The sequence below is a fragment of the Eulemur rufifrons genome, chromosome 23 (genome assembly GCF_041146395.1).
Source record: "Eulemur rufifrons isolate Redbay chromosome 23, OSU_ERuf_1, whole genome shotgun sequence".
NCBI classification, from domain to species: Eukaryota; Metazoa; Chordata; class Mammalia; order Primates; family Lemuridae; genus Eulemur; species Eulemur rufifrons.
The window spans coordinates 30,109,655-30,124,310 of NC_091005.1; the positions used below are offsets into that span (position 1 = coordinate 30,109,655).

The window sequence follows — 14,656 nt, forward strand, 5'->3', positions numbered from 1 at the left end:
AGAGTGAGTGCCGTGGCGTCAGCCTAGCTCACAGCAACCTCAAACTTCTGGGCTTAAGTGATCCTCCTGCCTCAGCCTCCCGAGTAGCTGGGACTACAGGCATGTGCCACCATGCCCGGCTAATTTTTTTATATATATATTTTTAGTTGTCCATATAATTTCTTTCTATTTTTAGTAGAGACGGGGTCTCGCTCTTGCTCAGGTTGGTCTCGAACTCCCGACCTTGAGCGATCCACCCGCCTCAGCCTCCCAGAGTGCTAGGATTACAGGCGTGAGCCACCGCACCCGGCCCTAGAATTCTATTCTTAATGGAAATGTCTTTAAAAAATGAAGGTAAAATGAAACTATTTCAGACAAAAATTCAAAAATTGAGAGAATTTATTTCTAGCAAATAAGCAAAAAAGAAATGCTAAAGGAGACCCTTTGACAGAAGGAAAATTATTAAAGATGGAGGCACAATAATGCAAGCAGGAATAATGAACAGCAGAAAGGCAAGTGTATGATTAAATCTAGATGAATACTGACTGTGTAAAATAATAATAATGTCTCTTGGTGTTTAAAGTATGTGTGGAATTAAAATTCAGGACAGAGAAAAGTACTTCCAGAATGGTGGGATAAAGACCTCCAAAAATCCCCACTTTTCTTTAAAGAAATGAGGATACTGGCAAAAAGAAAAATTGCAAAAAATCAACTTTTTCAGACTTTGAAAATTAACCACCAGCTTGCAACAAGAAAGGAGCTTCTATTCAGGAGGAAAAGTTGAATCTCAGAAAGAAGAGTGAGTTTTGCGGCATTTTAACTCGTTCTATTTCCATACCCCTCCCCAGATCCATGGTGGGATTGAAAACTAGAAGCCTCACAGAGAATCACAACTCCCTGGAGCAGAAACCCACGTGCTGAAACCTCCGTGGTTCCCACTGCCAAGGCAGGGAACCCTGAGCTGTAACTGATGAATTGCTGGAAACCCAGTGTGGACAAGTCTGATAAACAAAACTCCAGAAGGACTTAGTAATCAGAGGCCCCCACATTTTGTGACACTTACCTCTCAGTTCTCACAGTGAATTTTTGAGAAAAAAAACCCTCATTTCCAGTAGAGGAAGGGAAAAGGATCATTTTGAAATACCCCAGAACATTCTGCTCTTCCTGACAATGCCTGCCCTTAGGGGAAACTATGCCACCAAAGGCTGACCTGCTGGGGTTTTATCAGAGCCTAACTAACCTGAAGAAGGGAAACATCCAATTGCAGCCCTCTCCGACCATTCTGCATCTCCTAAGTGGGGGGAGGCAATTGAGAAGCACAGGTGAAGTCCGGTCGAGGGCACAGGCTCGCCCGCAATCTGAGACCTAACACAGGACTGCAGAATTCTTCTTTTTTTTTTTTGAAGCAGAGTCTCACTCTGTCACCCTGGCTAGAGTGCTGTGGCATCAGCCTAGCTCACAGCAACCTCCAACTCCTGGGCTCAAGCAATCCTCCTGCCTCAGCCTCCCAAGTAGCTGGGGTTACAGGCATGCGCCACCATGCCTGGCTAATTTTTTCTATATATTTTTAGTTGTCCAGCTAATTTCTTTTTAATTTTTAGTAGAGTCAGGGTCTCGCTCTTGCTCAGGCTGGTCTCGAACTCCTGAGCTCAAACGATCCACCCGCCTCTGCCTCCCAGAGTGCTAGGGTTACAGGTGTGAGCCACCGCACCCTGCCTGGACTGCAGAACTCTTTCCCTCCCTCCACGTCTCATCGCCACGTCATTAAAGGGCCATTTACCACAGTTCCTTTTACCCAGTACATCATGTCCCCCTTGTAACAAAAAATTACAAGGCACACTAACGGCAAAAAACAGTTTGAAGAGACAGACAAACATAAGGACCAGAGTCTGATATGGCAAAAATGTCGGAATTATCAGACCAGGGATTTTTAAAAACTGTGATTTACATGCCAAAGGCTTTCATGGAAAAGGCAGACAACAGGCAAAAACAGACAGATAAAGTAAGCAGAGGAATGGAAAGTCTAAGAAAAAGTGAAAAAGAAATGTGAGAGATCGAGAATGCTGTGACAGAAATGGAGATTCCTGTGACAGGCTCATTAGTAGACTGGACGTGGCTGAGGAAAGACCCTCTGAGCTGGAGGATATAATAATATCCACAACTGAGAAGCAAACAGAAAAGACTGGGGGAGAAACAGAACAGAATATCCAAGAACTGTGGGACAACTACAAAAGCTGTACTGTGCATGGGAAGGGAAATTACAAGGAGAAAGAGAACAAGGAACAGAAGAAATATTTGAAGCAATAATGACCAAGAACTTCCCCAAATTAACGTCGGACACAAAACCACAGATTTAGAAAGGTCAGAGAACAAGCCAGATAAATGCCAAAAGAAAAAGCAAGAAAAGAAAAAAACAGCAAAAACTATACCTGAGCATATCATATTGAAACTTAATAAACTCAAAGATAAAGAAAAATTATTGAATGAAGCCAGAGGAAAAAAAACTACCTTACTATAGAAAAGCAAAGATAAGAATTGCATCTCACTTCTAATAAACCGTGTAAACAAGAGAGAGTTAAATGAAATATTTAGTGTTGAAAGACAAAAACCACCAATCTAGAATTCTGCACCCTAAAGACTTGCCCTTCAAAAATGAAGGAGAGTGTACATTTTTCTTTTTAAAAAAATATTTTTTTAGAGACAGGATCTTGCTCTGTTGCCCAGGCCTGTGGAATCATAGCGCACTTCAACCTCAAACTCCTGGGCTCAAGAGATCCTCCCACCTCTGCCTCCCAAAATGCTGGGATTCAGGCATGAGCCACCGTGCCCAGCCTCAAGAGTGGACATTTCATTGACCTGCTTTCATTTGTATATGTGAGCAGTACTTTTTCTGATATGCTATACAAATAGTTCAAGGTTAGTTAGCAGTATAGCTATAAATAGTAATGCTGCCAGTCTCCTTCGTATGAAAGGCATTTATAAAACATGCTTAAATGTATTAGGTAAGTAGCAGGTCTTTATCTACAAATACGTGATATTTAGGTTTTTTATTTTATGAAACTAGGATTTGAAAAGATTATATATTTGAGGAATAGTATAATATGATGGTTAAAAGCATAGGATTTGGAGCTGCTAGCCTGGGACTGGAATTCCAGCTTCAGCAGTGTGCTATTAATATAAATTCTCTGCACTTCAATTTGTTTTCTTTGAATGAATGGCTGTAATTTCTACTTCCCATGGCTGTTATGCGATTGCATATAAAAAGTGCTAAATAAATGGTGGCTAATTCCTCTTGACCTAGAGATGGCTTAAAAAAAAGTGGCTGTTATGACTAGCCTTTGTTTTTTATGCAAAAAAAAAAAGGAAAAGAGAAATACTTTTTGAAACAAAAATTGAAGATATTTGTTTCCAGTAATCTGTGTTGCAAGAAATGTTAACAGAAATTCTTCAGAGAGAACAAAAATAGTATAAGTCAGAACTCAGATTTACATAAAGAAAAGAGCAACAGAGACAATAAGTGAAGGAAAAATAAAAACTTTTATCTTTCTTATTCTTAATTGATCTAACAGATAAGAGTTTGTTCAAAATAATAATTGTAGCAATGTATTCAATTGTGTATGCTATGTGTGTATGTGTATGTATATATGTATTAATATATGCTGACATATGCTTATATATAAGTAAAATGAAAGATTGCAATGATACAAAGGACAAAAGGGAAAAAGTAGGAATATGAATTTTGCTATTATAAGACATTTGCACTACCCTTGAATCAGCGCAGTGTTATTTGAAAGCAGGAATGTATAACATATGGTAAACTCTAGGGTGACCATGAAAAATGTTTTTAAAAAGTATAACTGATAATGCTAAGACAGGAGAGAAAATGGAATCATACAAAAAAGTCTAATTAAAACCACAAATGGCAAAAAAAAAGTGGGAGACAAAAATAGGAACGAAGATCAAAGGCAACAAATACAAAACAGTAATAAATATGGTCCCTCATAATCCAGTTATGTTAATAATCACTTTGAAAGTTAATGGTCTAAATGTACCAATTAAAAGAGACTTTCACAGTGGATCAACAAATAAGACCTACCTTGATGTTGTCTACTGGAAACCCACTTCAAATATAGGGACACATATAGATTAAAAATAAATGGATGGAGAAAATATACCATGCTAACACTAATCAAAAGAAAGCAGGAGTAGCTATATTAACTTCAGACAGAGCAGAATTCAAAGCAGGAAAAGTCATCAGGGGTAAACAGGGGCATTACAGAACGATAAATGGGCCAATTCTCCTAACAATCCTTAACTTGTGTAGTCTAACAACAGAGCATTAAAATATGCGAAGCAAAAACTGGTAGAACTTCAAGGAGAAATACATGAATATGCTGTTACAGTTGGAGACTTCAACCTCCTTCTTCAGAAGTGGACAGATCCGGCAGACAGAAAAGCAGTAAGAACATAGCTGCACTCAACACCACCACCAATCAACTGGATATAGTGGATATTTATAGACTCCTTCATTCAATAATGGTAAAATACACATTCTTCTGAAGCCCACATGGAACGTTCACCAAGACAGACCACTTCTGGGCCATAAAAGCCACCTTAACATGTAAAGGAATAGAAATCATACAATATCTGTCCTCAGACCACAGTAGATAGTTGGAAAATCCGAAAATACTTGGAGATTAAACAATACACTTCAAAATAGCACATGGGATGGTCACAGGTATGAAGGGTTGGAATGGGCCTGGCCAGGAGACCGAAAGTCGGGGCAGGTGGTGGGCTCTAGCCTCTCCACTTTCAGTGCTTTTGGGCTGCTGGCAGGCTCCAGTCCAGCAGTGCTCATAGAGCCCTAGCCTGGTGCATGATTCTCTTTTCTGCCCTCCTGGAAACCTTGCAGCCGACCTGTGATTCACAGTGTACCTTGCTTTGCTCTCATGGTTAGAAGTTCAAGCCTGGAACAATGGTATGCATTCCTTGCGTCACCATTCCAGTTCTGCTCTGGATCTACAAAACATTCCTGGAGCCATACCTGTACTCTCTGATTTCCCCTTTTGTTAGTGGTATATGTCCTAGGGAAGCTATAGAAGAATCCAGTGAAATAAAGGCAGGCCAGGTGTGGTGGCTCATGCCTGCGATCCTAGCACTTTGGGAGGCTAAGGCAGGAGGATCACTTGAGGCCAGGAGTTCAAGACAAGCCTGAGCAGCATAGAAAGACACCTGTCTCTATACAAATATTTAAAAAATTAGCCAGGTGTGGTGGCATGCACCTATAGTCCCAGCTATTCAGGAGGCTGAGGCAGAAGGATCGCTTGAGCCCAGAAGTCTGAAGTTACAGTGAGCAATGCTGATGCCACTGCACTCCAACTTGGGCAACAGAATGAGATTCTGTCTCAAATTAAAATTAAAATTAAAATTAAAAAATAAAGGCAGGCCGGGCGCGGTGGCTCACGCCTATAATCCTAGCACTCTGGGAGGCCAAGGCGGCTGGATTGCTCAAGGTCAGGAGTTCGAGACCAGCCTGAGCAAGAGCAAGACCCCATCTCTACTAAAAATAGAAAGAAATTATCTGGTCAACTAAAATATATATAGAAAAAATTAGCCGGGCATGGTGGCGCATGCCACCTGGGAGGCTGAGGCAGAAGGATCACTTAAGCCCAGGAGTTTGAGGTTGCTGTGATCTAGGCTGATGCCACGGCACTCACTCTAGCCCGGGCAACAAAGCGAGATTCTGTCTCAAATAAAATAAAATAAAATAAAATAAAGGCAAAGTAGACTGCAAGGATACAGACATAAATGGATTACCAACAAAAGGACCAACAGAAATCTCTGACAAAAAGAAAAACTAAAGGATCTCATTGTTTTCTTTTCTTTCTTTTTTTTTTTTTTTTTTTTTTTTTGAGACAGAGTCTCACTCTTTTGCCCAGGCTAGAGTGAGTGCCATGGCGTCAGCCTAGCTCACAGCAACCTCAAACTCCTGGGCTCAAGCGATCCTCCTGCCTCAGCCTCCCGAGTAGCTGGGACTACAGGCATGCGCCACCATGCCCGGCTAATTTTTTCTATATATATTTTTAGCTGTCCATATAATTTCTTTCTATTTTTAGTAGAGATGGGGTCTCGCTCTTGCTCAGGCTGGTCTCAAACTCCTGAGCTCAAACAATCCGCCCACCTCGGCCTCCCAGAGTGCTAGGATTACAGGCGTGAGCCACCGCGCCCAGCCTGGATCTCATTGTTTTGAACCTGATTATATGAAGTGTATTCTTTGTCATTGTCTCTGATCTTTTTCTCTGAGACCAGAATTCAGAATAGATTGTTTAGATATTGAGCTGATACTAACTGGAAATACATGGTATTTATATTTCAAATGTATTTAGTTATATTTAATGACTTCTTTCTTGAGTTCCTTTTTCATTAAAATAGCTTTTGTTTCTATTATTGAAGTTTTAATAATATGAATAAATATTAATAGAAGGTTTGTGCCAGTAGACACTCTGTTACTATTATAAATCAGTATTTAAAAATCTTTGGTCCTCTAGCATTAATTCACATGAATTTAATTGCTGTTTGCTCTAATTCCTTTGGGCTCTTCCAATTTGAGTGGATACAGTTTTGCTGTGAAACAGTGTAGGGAGACTGTGCCATGAAAGGAGGGGCAGCATTTTTGGAGATGACAATGATATGAAACATAAAGACATAATTACTGTCCAACACAATGGACCAGCCTATCCATGAGAGTAGTAATTATTAGTTATTGCTCTGAGAAAGATAGAAAAGACAGAGAAATAGGGGAAATTTCTTTGAAAAATGAAACATCTCTTACATAAATGTCTAATGCATATTATAAAATTCTAATCCTTGTTGCATTCTTTCTATTCCTACAAATGTATGCAATAGACTTATTCCATTTATTCAGTAAAAAATGTATTCTGCAAAAAATAACACATGGATCAAAGAAGGTATATCAAGACAAATTTTTAAATATTTGAACATAGTGAAAATCAAAGGACAACATATCAAAATTTGTGGGATGCATAGAAGCAATGCTTGCAGGGAAATTTATAGCATTGAATGCATATGTTAGAAAAGAAGAAATCTAAAATCAATAATCTAAACTTCTACCTTAGGAAACTAGAAAAAGAAGAGTGAATTAAATTCTCACTAAGCAGGAAAAAAACTGGAGCAGAAATTGATAAAATTCAAAGCAGGAAATCAATAAAGAAAATTAATGAAACTAAAAGGTGGCTCTTTGCAAGTTTAATAAAATAAGCCAAATAGGAAAAAAAAGACAGATGACACAAATTACTAATATCAGAAAGGAACAAAAGGAATATCATTCCAGATCCCACGAATATTAAAAAGATAATGAAGGAATACTATGAACAACTCTATTCCCACAAATGTCATAACCTAGCCTAGATGAACTGGACCAATTCCTTGAAAGATGCAACCTGCTCAAACTCACACAAGAAGAAATAAACAATCTGAATAGGTCTCTATCTACTGCGGAAATTGAATTAATAATAACCTTCCCAAACAGAAACCATCAGGCCCAGATGTGTTCACTGGTGAATTCTACCAAACATTTAAGGAAGAAATTATACCAATCCTCTGCAATCTCCTCCAGAAAACAGAAGCAGAGGGAATATTTCCTAACTCATTCTATGAAGCTAGCAATACCCTAATACCAAAAGCAGACAAAGACATTACAACAAAGATAACTACAGATCACTATGTCTCATGAGCATAAATGAGAAAGTCCTTGACAAAATATTAGCAAATTGAAGCCAACAATGCATAAAAAGAATTGAACACTACAACCAAATGGGATTTATCTCAGGTATGGAAGGCTGGCTTGATGTTTGAAAATCAATGAATGTATTATAATCCATTAACAGGCTGCAGAAGAAAAATCACTTGATCATATCAACAGATGCAGAGAAAAGCATTTGACAAAATATATTACATATTCATGTTAAAAAAAACTCCCAGCAAACTAGGAATTGTGGGGGATTTCCTCAACTTGATATAGAACATCCACAAGAAAACTGAAAATAACATCATACTTAATGGTGAAAAACTCAAAGCTTTCCCACTAAAATCAGGAAGAAGGCAAGGCCATCCCCTCTCACTACTGCTTTGCAACATCATACTGGAAGTCCCAGCTAATGGAATAAGACAAAAAATGGAAACAAAAGTTGCAAAGAAAGAAATAAAACTCGCTTTATTTTTACAGATGACACGCATGTCTATGTAGAAAATCTAAAAGAATTGACAGAAAAACTGGAACTAATAAGCAGTTATAGCAAGGTTGTTGGATACAAAGTTAATATACAAAAGCCACTAGCTTTCCTATATACCAGCAATGGACAAGTGGAATTTGAAGTCAAAAACACAATACCATTTGCATTACTACCTCCCAAAATGAAATACTTAGGTATAAATCTAACAGAATATGTACAAAGCGTATGTGAGGAAAACTACAAAACTCTGATGAAACAAATCAAATTAAAACTAAAAAAAGAAAGGATATTCCATGTTCATGGATTGAAAGACTCAATATTGTCAAGATATCAGTTCTTCCCAACTTGATTCAATGCATTACAAACAAAATCCTAACAAGCTGGCAGGGCACAGTGGCTCACGCCTGTAATCCTAGCATTCTGGGAGGCTGAAGTGGGAGGATCGCTTGAGGTCAGAAGTTCGAGACCAGCCTGAGCAAGAATGAGACCCTGTCTCTACTAAAAATAGAAAGAAATTCGCTGGACAACTAAAAATATATAGAAAAAATTAGCTGGGCATGGTGGTGCATGCCTGTAGTCCGAGCTACTCAGGAGGCTGAGGCAGAAGGATCACTTGAGCCCAGGAGTTTGAGGTTGCTGTGAGCTAGGCTGACGCCACGGCACTCTAGCCCAGGCAACAGAGTAAAACTCTGTCTCACCAAAAAGGAAAAAAAAAAAAAAATCCTAACAAGCTATTTTGTGGCTATCAATAAACTGATTCTAAATTTTATATGAAGAGGAAAAAGGTACAGAATAGCCAACACAATACTGAAAGAGAAGAACAAAGTGGGAGGACTGACACTACCTGACATCTAAATTGAGGTTACACTATAGTGATCCACACGGTGTGGTACTGGTGAAACAGACAAATTGGTCAATGAAATAGAATAGAGAGCCTAGAAACAGACTCACATATAGTCACCTAATCTTTGACAAAGGAGCAAAGGTAGTTCAGTGGAGAAAGGATAGTCTTTTCAGCAAATGGTGCTAGAACAATAGACATCCACGTGGAAAAACATGAATCTGGACACAGACCTTACACCTCTCAGAAATTAATGCAAAATGAATTGTAGACATAAATGTAAAATGCAAAACTATATAAAAGAATAAAATGTAGATGACGTTGGGTTTGGAAGTGATTTTTAGAAACCACATCAAATGCATGATCCATGAAATAAAGAAGTGATAAGTTGTATGTCATTAAAATTTAAAATTTCTTCTCTGTGAATCACACTGTTAAGAGAATGGAAAGGCAAGCCACCAACTGGGAGAAAATATTTGCAAAAGACACATCTGATAAAGGACACACCCAAAGGCGGGGTGCAGGGGCTCAAGCTGAGGTGGGAGCATCACTTGAGTCCAGGAGTTCGAGATCAGTCTGGGCAACATAGTGAAATGCCATCTCTACAAAAAATTAAAAATTAGCCAGATGAGGTGGTGTACACCTATAGTCCCTGATATTTGGGAGGCTGAGGCAGAAAGAGTGCTTGAGCCCAGGTGTTGGAGGCTGCCGTGCGCTACAATCATGCCACTGCACTCCAGCCTGGGCAACAGAGCAAGACCCTGTCACTGAAAACAACAGCAACAACAAAAAACTAACAGTAGGAAAACAACCTAATTAAAAAATGGGCCAAAGGCCTTAACTGGCAGACACTTTACCAAAGAAGACACACAGAGCAAATAGGTGAAAAGATGCTCCATGTCCTATGTCATCAGGCAAATGCAAATTAAAACTGCAATGAGATACCACTGCACACCTATTAGAATGGCCAAAATCCAAAACAGAGGATATTGAGCAACAGGAACTTCCATTCGTGGCTGATGAGAATGCAAATGATGAGTCACTCTGGAAAACAATTTGGCAGTTTTTTACAAAACTAAACATATTCTTACCATGTGATTCAGATATCACACTCCTAAAAATAAACTATCTCAAAAAGAAAGAGGGGCCAGGCACGGTGGCGCACGCCAGAAATGCTAGCACTTGGGGAGGCTGAGGCAGGAGGCTCACTTGAGCCCAGGAGTTTGAGGTTGCTGTGAGCTAGGTTGATGCCACGTTACTGGTCTGGGCAACAGAGCAAAAGTCTGTCTCAAAAAATAAAAAAAATAACACCAATTGTATATGGACTTTTTTGGGAAACAGATAAAGAAACATTTCCCAATGCATACTGTGAGATCACATAACCTTAATCCCCAAATCTGACAAGGACATTATAACAAAGGAAAGCTACCCATGAATCTTTCTCAGAAGTATGCCCAGGCAAAAAAGGATCCTAAAGAAAGAAAATAGTGGCTGGTCTGAGGGTAGTGAGTTGCCTCGCTGGATCATCCACAGTTACTGATGGAACTCCTGTTCTACTCTTTCCCCTTCTCACTACTGCACCTGACTAGTCTAAAAGAAAAAAAATTAGCTGGCTGGTCCGGGCGCGTGGTGTTTACAACTAATCGATCACAACCAGTTACAGATGCCTTTATTCCTTCTCCGCTTCACTTGCCCGGCCTAAAATAAAATAAAATAAAAATTTTTTAAAATAAAAAAAAAGAAAATAGCAAATTATATCTAGCAACATATAAAAAGGATAACATAGCAAGACTAATATGGTTTATTCTAGGAAGGAAAAGTCAGCCTAACAGTTAAAAATCAATCATATAACTCAGTATATTAATAGAATAAAGGAGAAAATTGCACAATAATATCAATAGATATGGAAAAAGCATTTGCTAAAATTCCTTCCCATGCACAATAAACACATAGCAAACTAGGAAACTTTCTTCCTTTTTTTTTGCCTGAAAAATTGTTTTAGATTTACAGGAAAGTAGCAAAAGTAGTGCAAGGTTTCTGTATATTCTTTACCCCGCATCCTTTAATCTTGTCATCTTATGTAACTGTAGTGCAATTCCTGAAAGCAGGAAGTTAACACTGACACTGTGTGATTACCTGACTTCTAGATGTTATTAATATTTTGCTGCATTTCCCATTAATGCCCTTTTCTGATCCCAGATCTAATCCAGGATCCCACCGAGCATCTGGGACAGTTCTTCAGTCTTTCTTTCTCTTTAGGATCTTAATACTTTTTTCATGAGCACTTCATTTTATGAAATGTGCCTGGATGTAGGTTTGTCTGATGTTTTCTCATAATTAGATTCAGATCATGAAGTTTTGTCAAGAATATTAAAAAGCGGAGATGAATTTGAAGCAGCTTTTCCCATTTTCCCAACAAGACATCTGTCATGTTAGTCTGTTGTATTAAAATTCCTTTCTTCCTTAGCACAAAAGAAAAAAAATATTATAAAGTGATGTTTTGCCAGAAGACATATTCCCCCCTTTTTTTTCCCTGGAAAACAAAATTGACAATGGAAGAAATTTTTTTTTTTTTTTTTTTTTTTGTTGAGACAGAGTCTCACTTTGTTGCCCAGGCTAGAGTGAGTGCCGTGGCGTCAGCTTAGCTCACAGCAACCTCAGACTCCTCGGCTTAAGCGATCCTACTGCCTCAGCCTCCCGAGTAGCTGGGACTACAGGCATGTGCCACTATGCCCGGCTAATTTTTTCTATATAGATTTTTTTAGTTGTCTATATAATGTCTTTCTATTTTTAGTAGAGACGGGGTCTCGCTCAGGCTGGTCTCGAACTCCTGACCTTGAGCAATCCACCCGCCTCGGCCTCCCAGAGTGCTAGGATTACAGGCGTGAGCCACCGCGCCCGGCCGGAAGAAATTTTTTAATCACACCTGTAATCCTAGCATTCTGGGAGGCCAAGGCAGAAGGATCGTTTGAACTCAGGAGTTCATGACCAGCCTAAGCAAGAGCGAGACCCCTTCTCTACTAAAAATAGAAAGAAATTATCTGGCCAACTAAAAATATATATAGAAAAAAATTAGCCGGGCATGGTGGCGCATGCCTGTAGTCCCAGCTACTCGGGAGGCTGAGGCAAGAGGATCGCTTGAGCTCAGGAGTTTGAGGTTGCTGTGAGCTAGGCTGACACCATGGCACTCACTCTAGCCTGAGCAACAGAGTGAGACTGTCTCAAAAAAAAAAAGAGTATGTTTGAAAAATCTGTGGCAACTTCATACCCAAGAGGAGGACTATAATTGAAACAGTGGAAGGTTATCACAGGAGTGGAAAGAAAAAAGTAAAATTTTAAATAAATATAAAATTAAAAAAAACTTTTTAAATGTATAAAGTAAATTGAATTATTTAAAAAGAAAAAAATAAGAGGAAGAAGAAAAAAGTGAAAGGTAACAAATGTTGGAGAGGGCACGGAGAAATCAGAACCTTATACATTTCTGGTAGGAATGGAAAATGGTCCTGCTGCTGTAGAAAACAGTTTGGCTCCTCAGAAAGTCAAACACAGGATAACCATATAACCCAGCAATTCCAGTCCTAGGTATATACCAAAAATAATTGAAAACAGGGCTCAAAAAAAAAATAAAAATAAAAATTAGGCCGGGCGCGGTGGCTCATGCCTGTAATCCTAGCACTCTGGGAGGCCGAGGCGGGTGGGTTGCTCGAGGTCAGGAGTTCAAGATCAGCCTGAACAAGAGTGAGACCCCGTCTCTACTAAAAATAGAAAGAAATTATCTAGCCAACTAAAATATATATACAAAAAATTAGCCGGGCATGGTGGCGCATGCCTGTAGTCCCAGCTACTCGGGAGGCTGAGGCAGTAGGATCGCTTAAGCCCAGGAGTTTGAGGTTGCTGTGAGCTAGGCTGACGCCACGGCACTCACTCTAGCCGGGGCAATAGAGTGAGACTCTGTCTCAAAAAAAATAAATAAATAAAAATAAAAATAAAAAAAAACAGGGCTCAAAAAAAAAAAAAAAAAATCCTTGCAAGTAGTCTGCTCTTGTCCACAGGGGATATGGCCCAAGACCAGTGGATGCCAGAAACCTCGGCTAGTGCCGACCCCCATATACACTCTGTCTTTTCCTGTACTGCATATCTACCCCTTAAAGTTTAATTGATAAATTAAGCAAGAGAGTAATAATAATAAAACAAAATAATTATTACAATATATCTTAATAAAAGTTATGCGAATGTGGTCTATCCCTCTCTCAGAACATCTTACTGTATTGTACTCACTTCTTCTTGTGATGGTGTCAGATGCTAAAATGCCGACACGATGAGACGGAGTGAGGTGGATGCCGTGGACACTGTGACGTGGTGTCAGGAGGACGGTCCGCTCTGGGTGGCCCTGGATGATCAGGCTGTGATGACGGTGGTGGTGTCAGAAGCAGATGACGCTGATGACCGACGGGCAGGCAGTGCGTACAGTGTAGACGTGCTGGACAAACAGAGGCTCCACCTCCTGGGCAGGGCGAGGCCAGACAGGGCAGGATCTCATCACACCACTCAGAACAGAGCACAGTAAAACTTACGGATTGTGTATTTCTGGAGTTTTCCATTTAATACTTTTGGGCCTCAGTTGACTGTGTGGAACTGAAACCGTGGCAAGTGAAACCGTGGGTGGGGGCTACTGCACGTGAACGTCCACAGCAGCCCGGAGGTGGCAGCAACCCAGACGTCCATCAGCACATGCGTGATAAACAAATTGTGCGTGTACACACGAGGGAATATTATTCCACCATTAAAAGGAACGGCGTGCTGCTTTGTGCTACAGCTGAAGGAATCCTGAAAACATCACGCTAAGTAAGAGAAGGAAGACACAAAAAGGTCACATATTGGATGACTTCACTTACAGGGAATATTCAGAACAGGTAAATCCATAGAAACAGGACGCAGATTGTCGGTTGCCAGAGGCAGGAGGTTCAGGAGAACAGGCAGTAATTGCTTAATGGGCACAGGGTTTCATTCTGGAGTGAAGGAGGTGTTTTGGACTGGACAGAGGTGGTGATTTTACAACATCGTGTATTACTAAATGGCACTGAATTGTTGACTTTAGAATAGTTCATTTTGAGTCAGGCGTGTTGGCTCACACCTGTAATCCCAGAGAATCGGGAGGCTGAGGCAGGAGGATCACTTGAGGCCAGGAGTTCAAGACCAGCTTGGGCAATATAGTGAGACTCCATTTTTAAAAAAAAAAAAAAAAAAAAACAACAGTTAATTTTCTGTTATGTGAATGCCACGTCAGATTTTAAATTTCTACAGCAAACATCATGCTTATTGGTGAAATATTAAAAGCATTCCACTGAGATGCCTGTTATCACCATTTCCGTGTAACGCTACAGGAGGGGTCTTGGCGAGTGCAATGGTTACAAATAAGAAAAAGAGGAAGAAGGAGGGGAAGGAGGTGGAGGAAGAAAAGGAGAGGGGTGGGTAAGGAGAGGAGAAATAAAATGCATAAGATTCAGTAAGGAAGAAATAAATACTGTTGTAGTACATAGATGACATTATCATATTCCTGGAAAATCTAAACAAATCTACAGAT

The 14,656-nt window shown here is 39.7% G+C and overlaps 1 protein-coding gene and 1 non-coding gene across 2 annotated transcripts; both read left to right on the forward strand.

The window, feature by feature from the left end:
• Positions 1-2,818: 2,818 nt before the first annotated feature.
• On the forward strand, positions 2,819-2,950 carry LOC138374032 (small nucleolar RNA SNORA19). Its single transcript, XR_011231316.1, has one exon. It is a non-coding gene; the product is annotated as a small nucleolar RNA SNORA19 (small nucleolar RNA).
• Positions 2,951-4,954: 2,004 nt separating this feature from the next.
• On the forward strand, positions 4,955-5,840 carry LOC138402124 (UPF0729 protein C18orf32 homolog). Its single transcript, XM_069497846.1, has 2 exons — positions 4,955-5,102; positions 5,758-5,840. Exons 1-2 carry the CDS (start codon positions 4,955-4,957, stop codon positions 5,838-5,840), a joined length of 231 nt encoding a protein of 76 aa, XP_069353947.1.
• Positions 5,841-14,656: the final 8,816 nt, after the last annotated feature.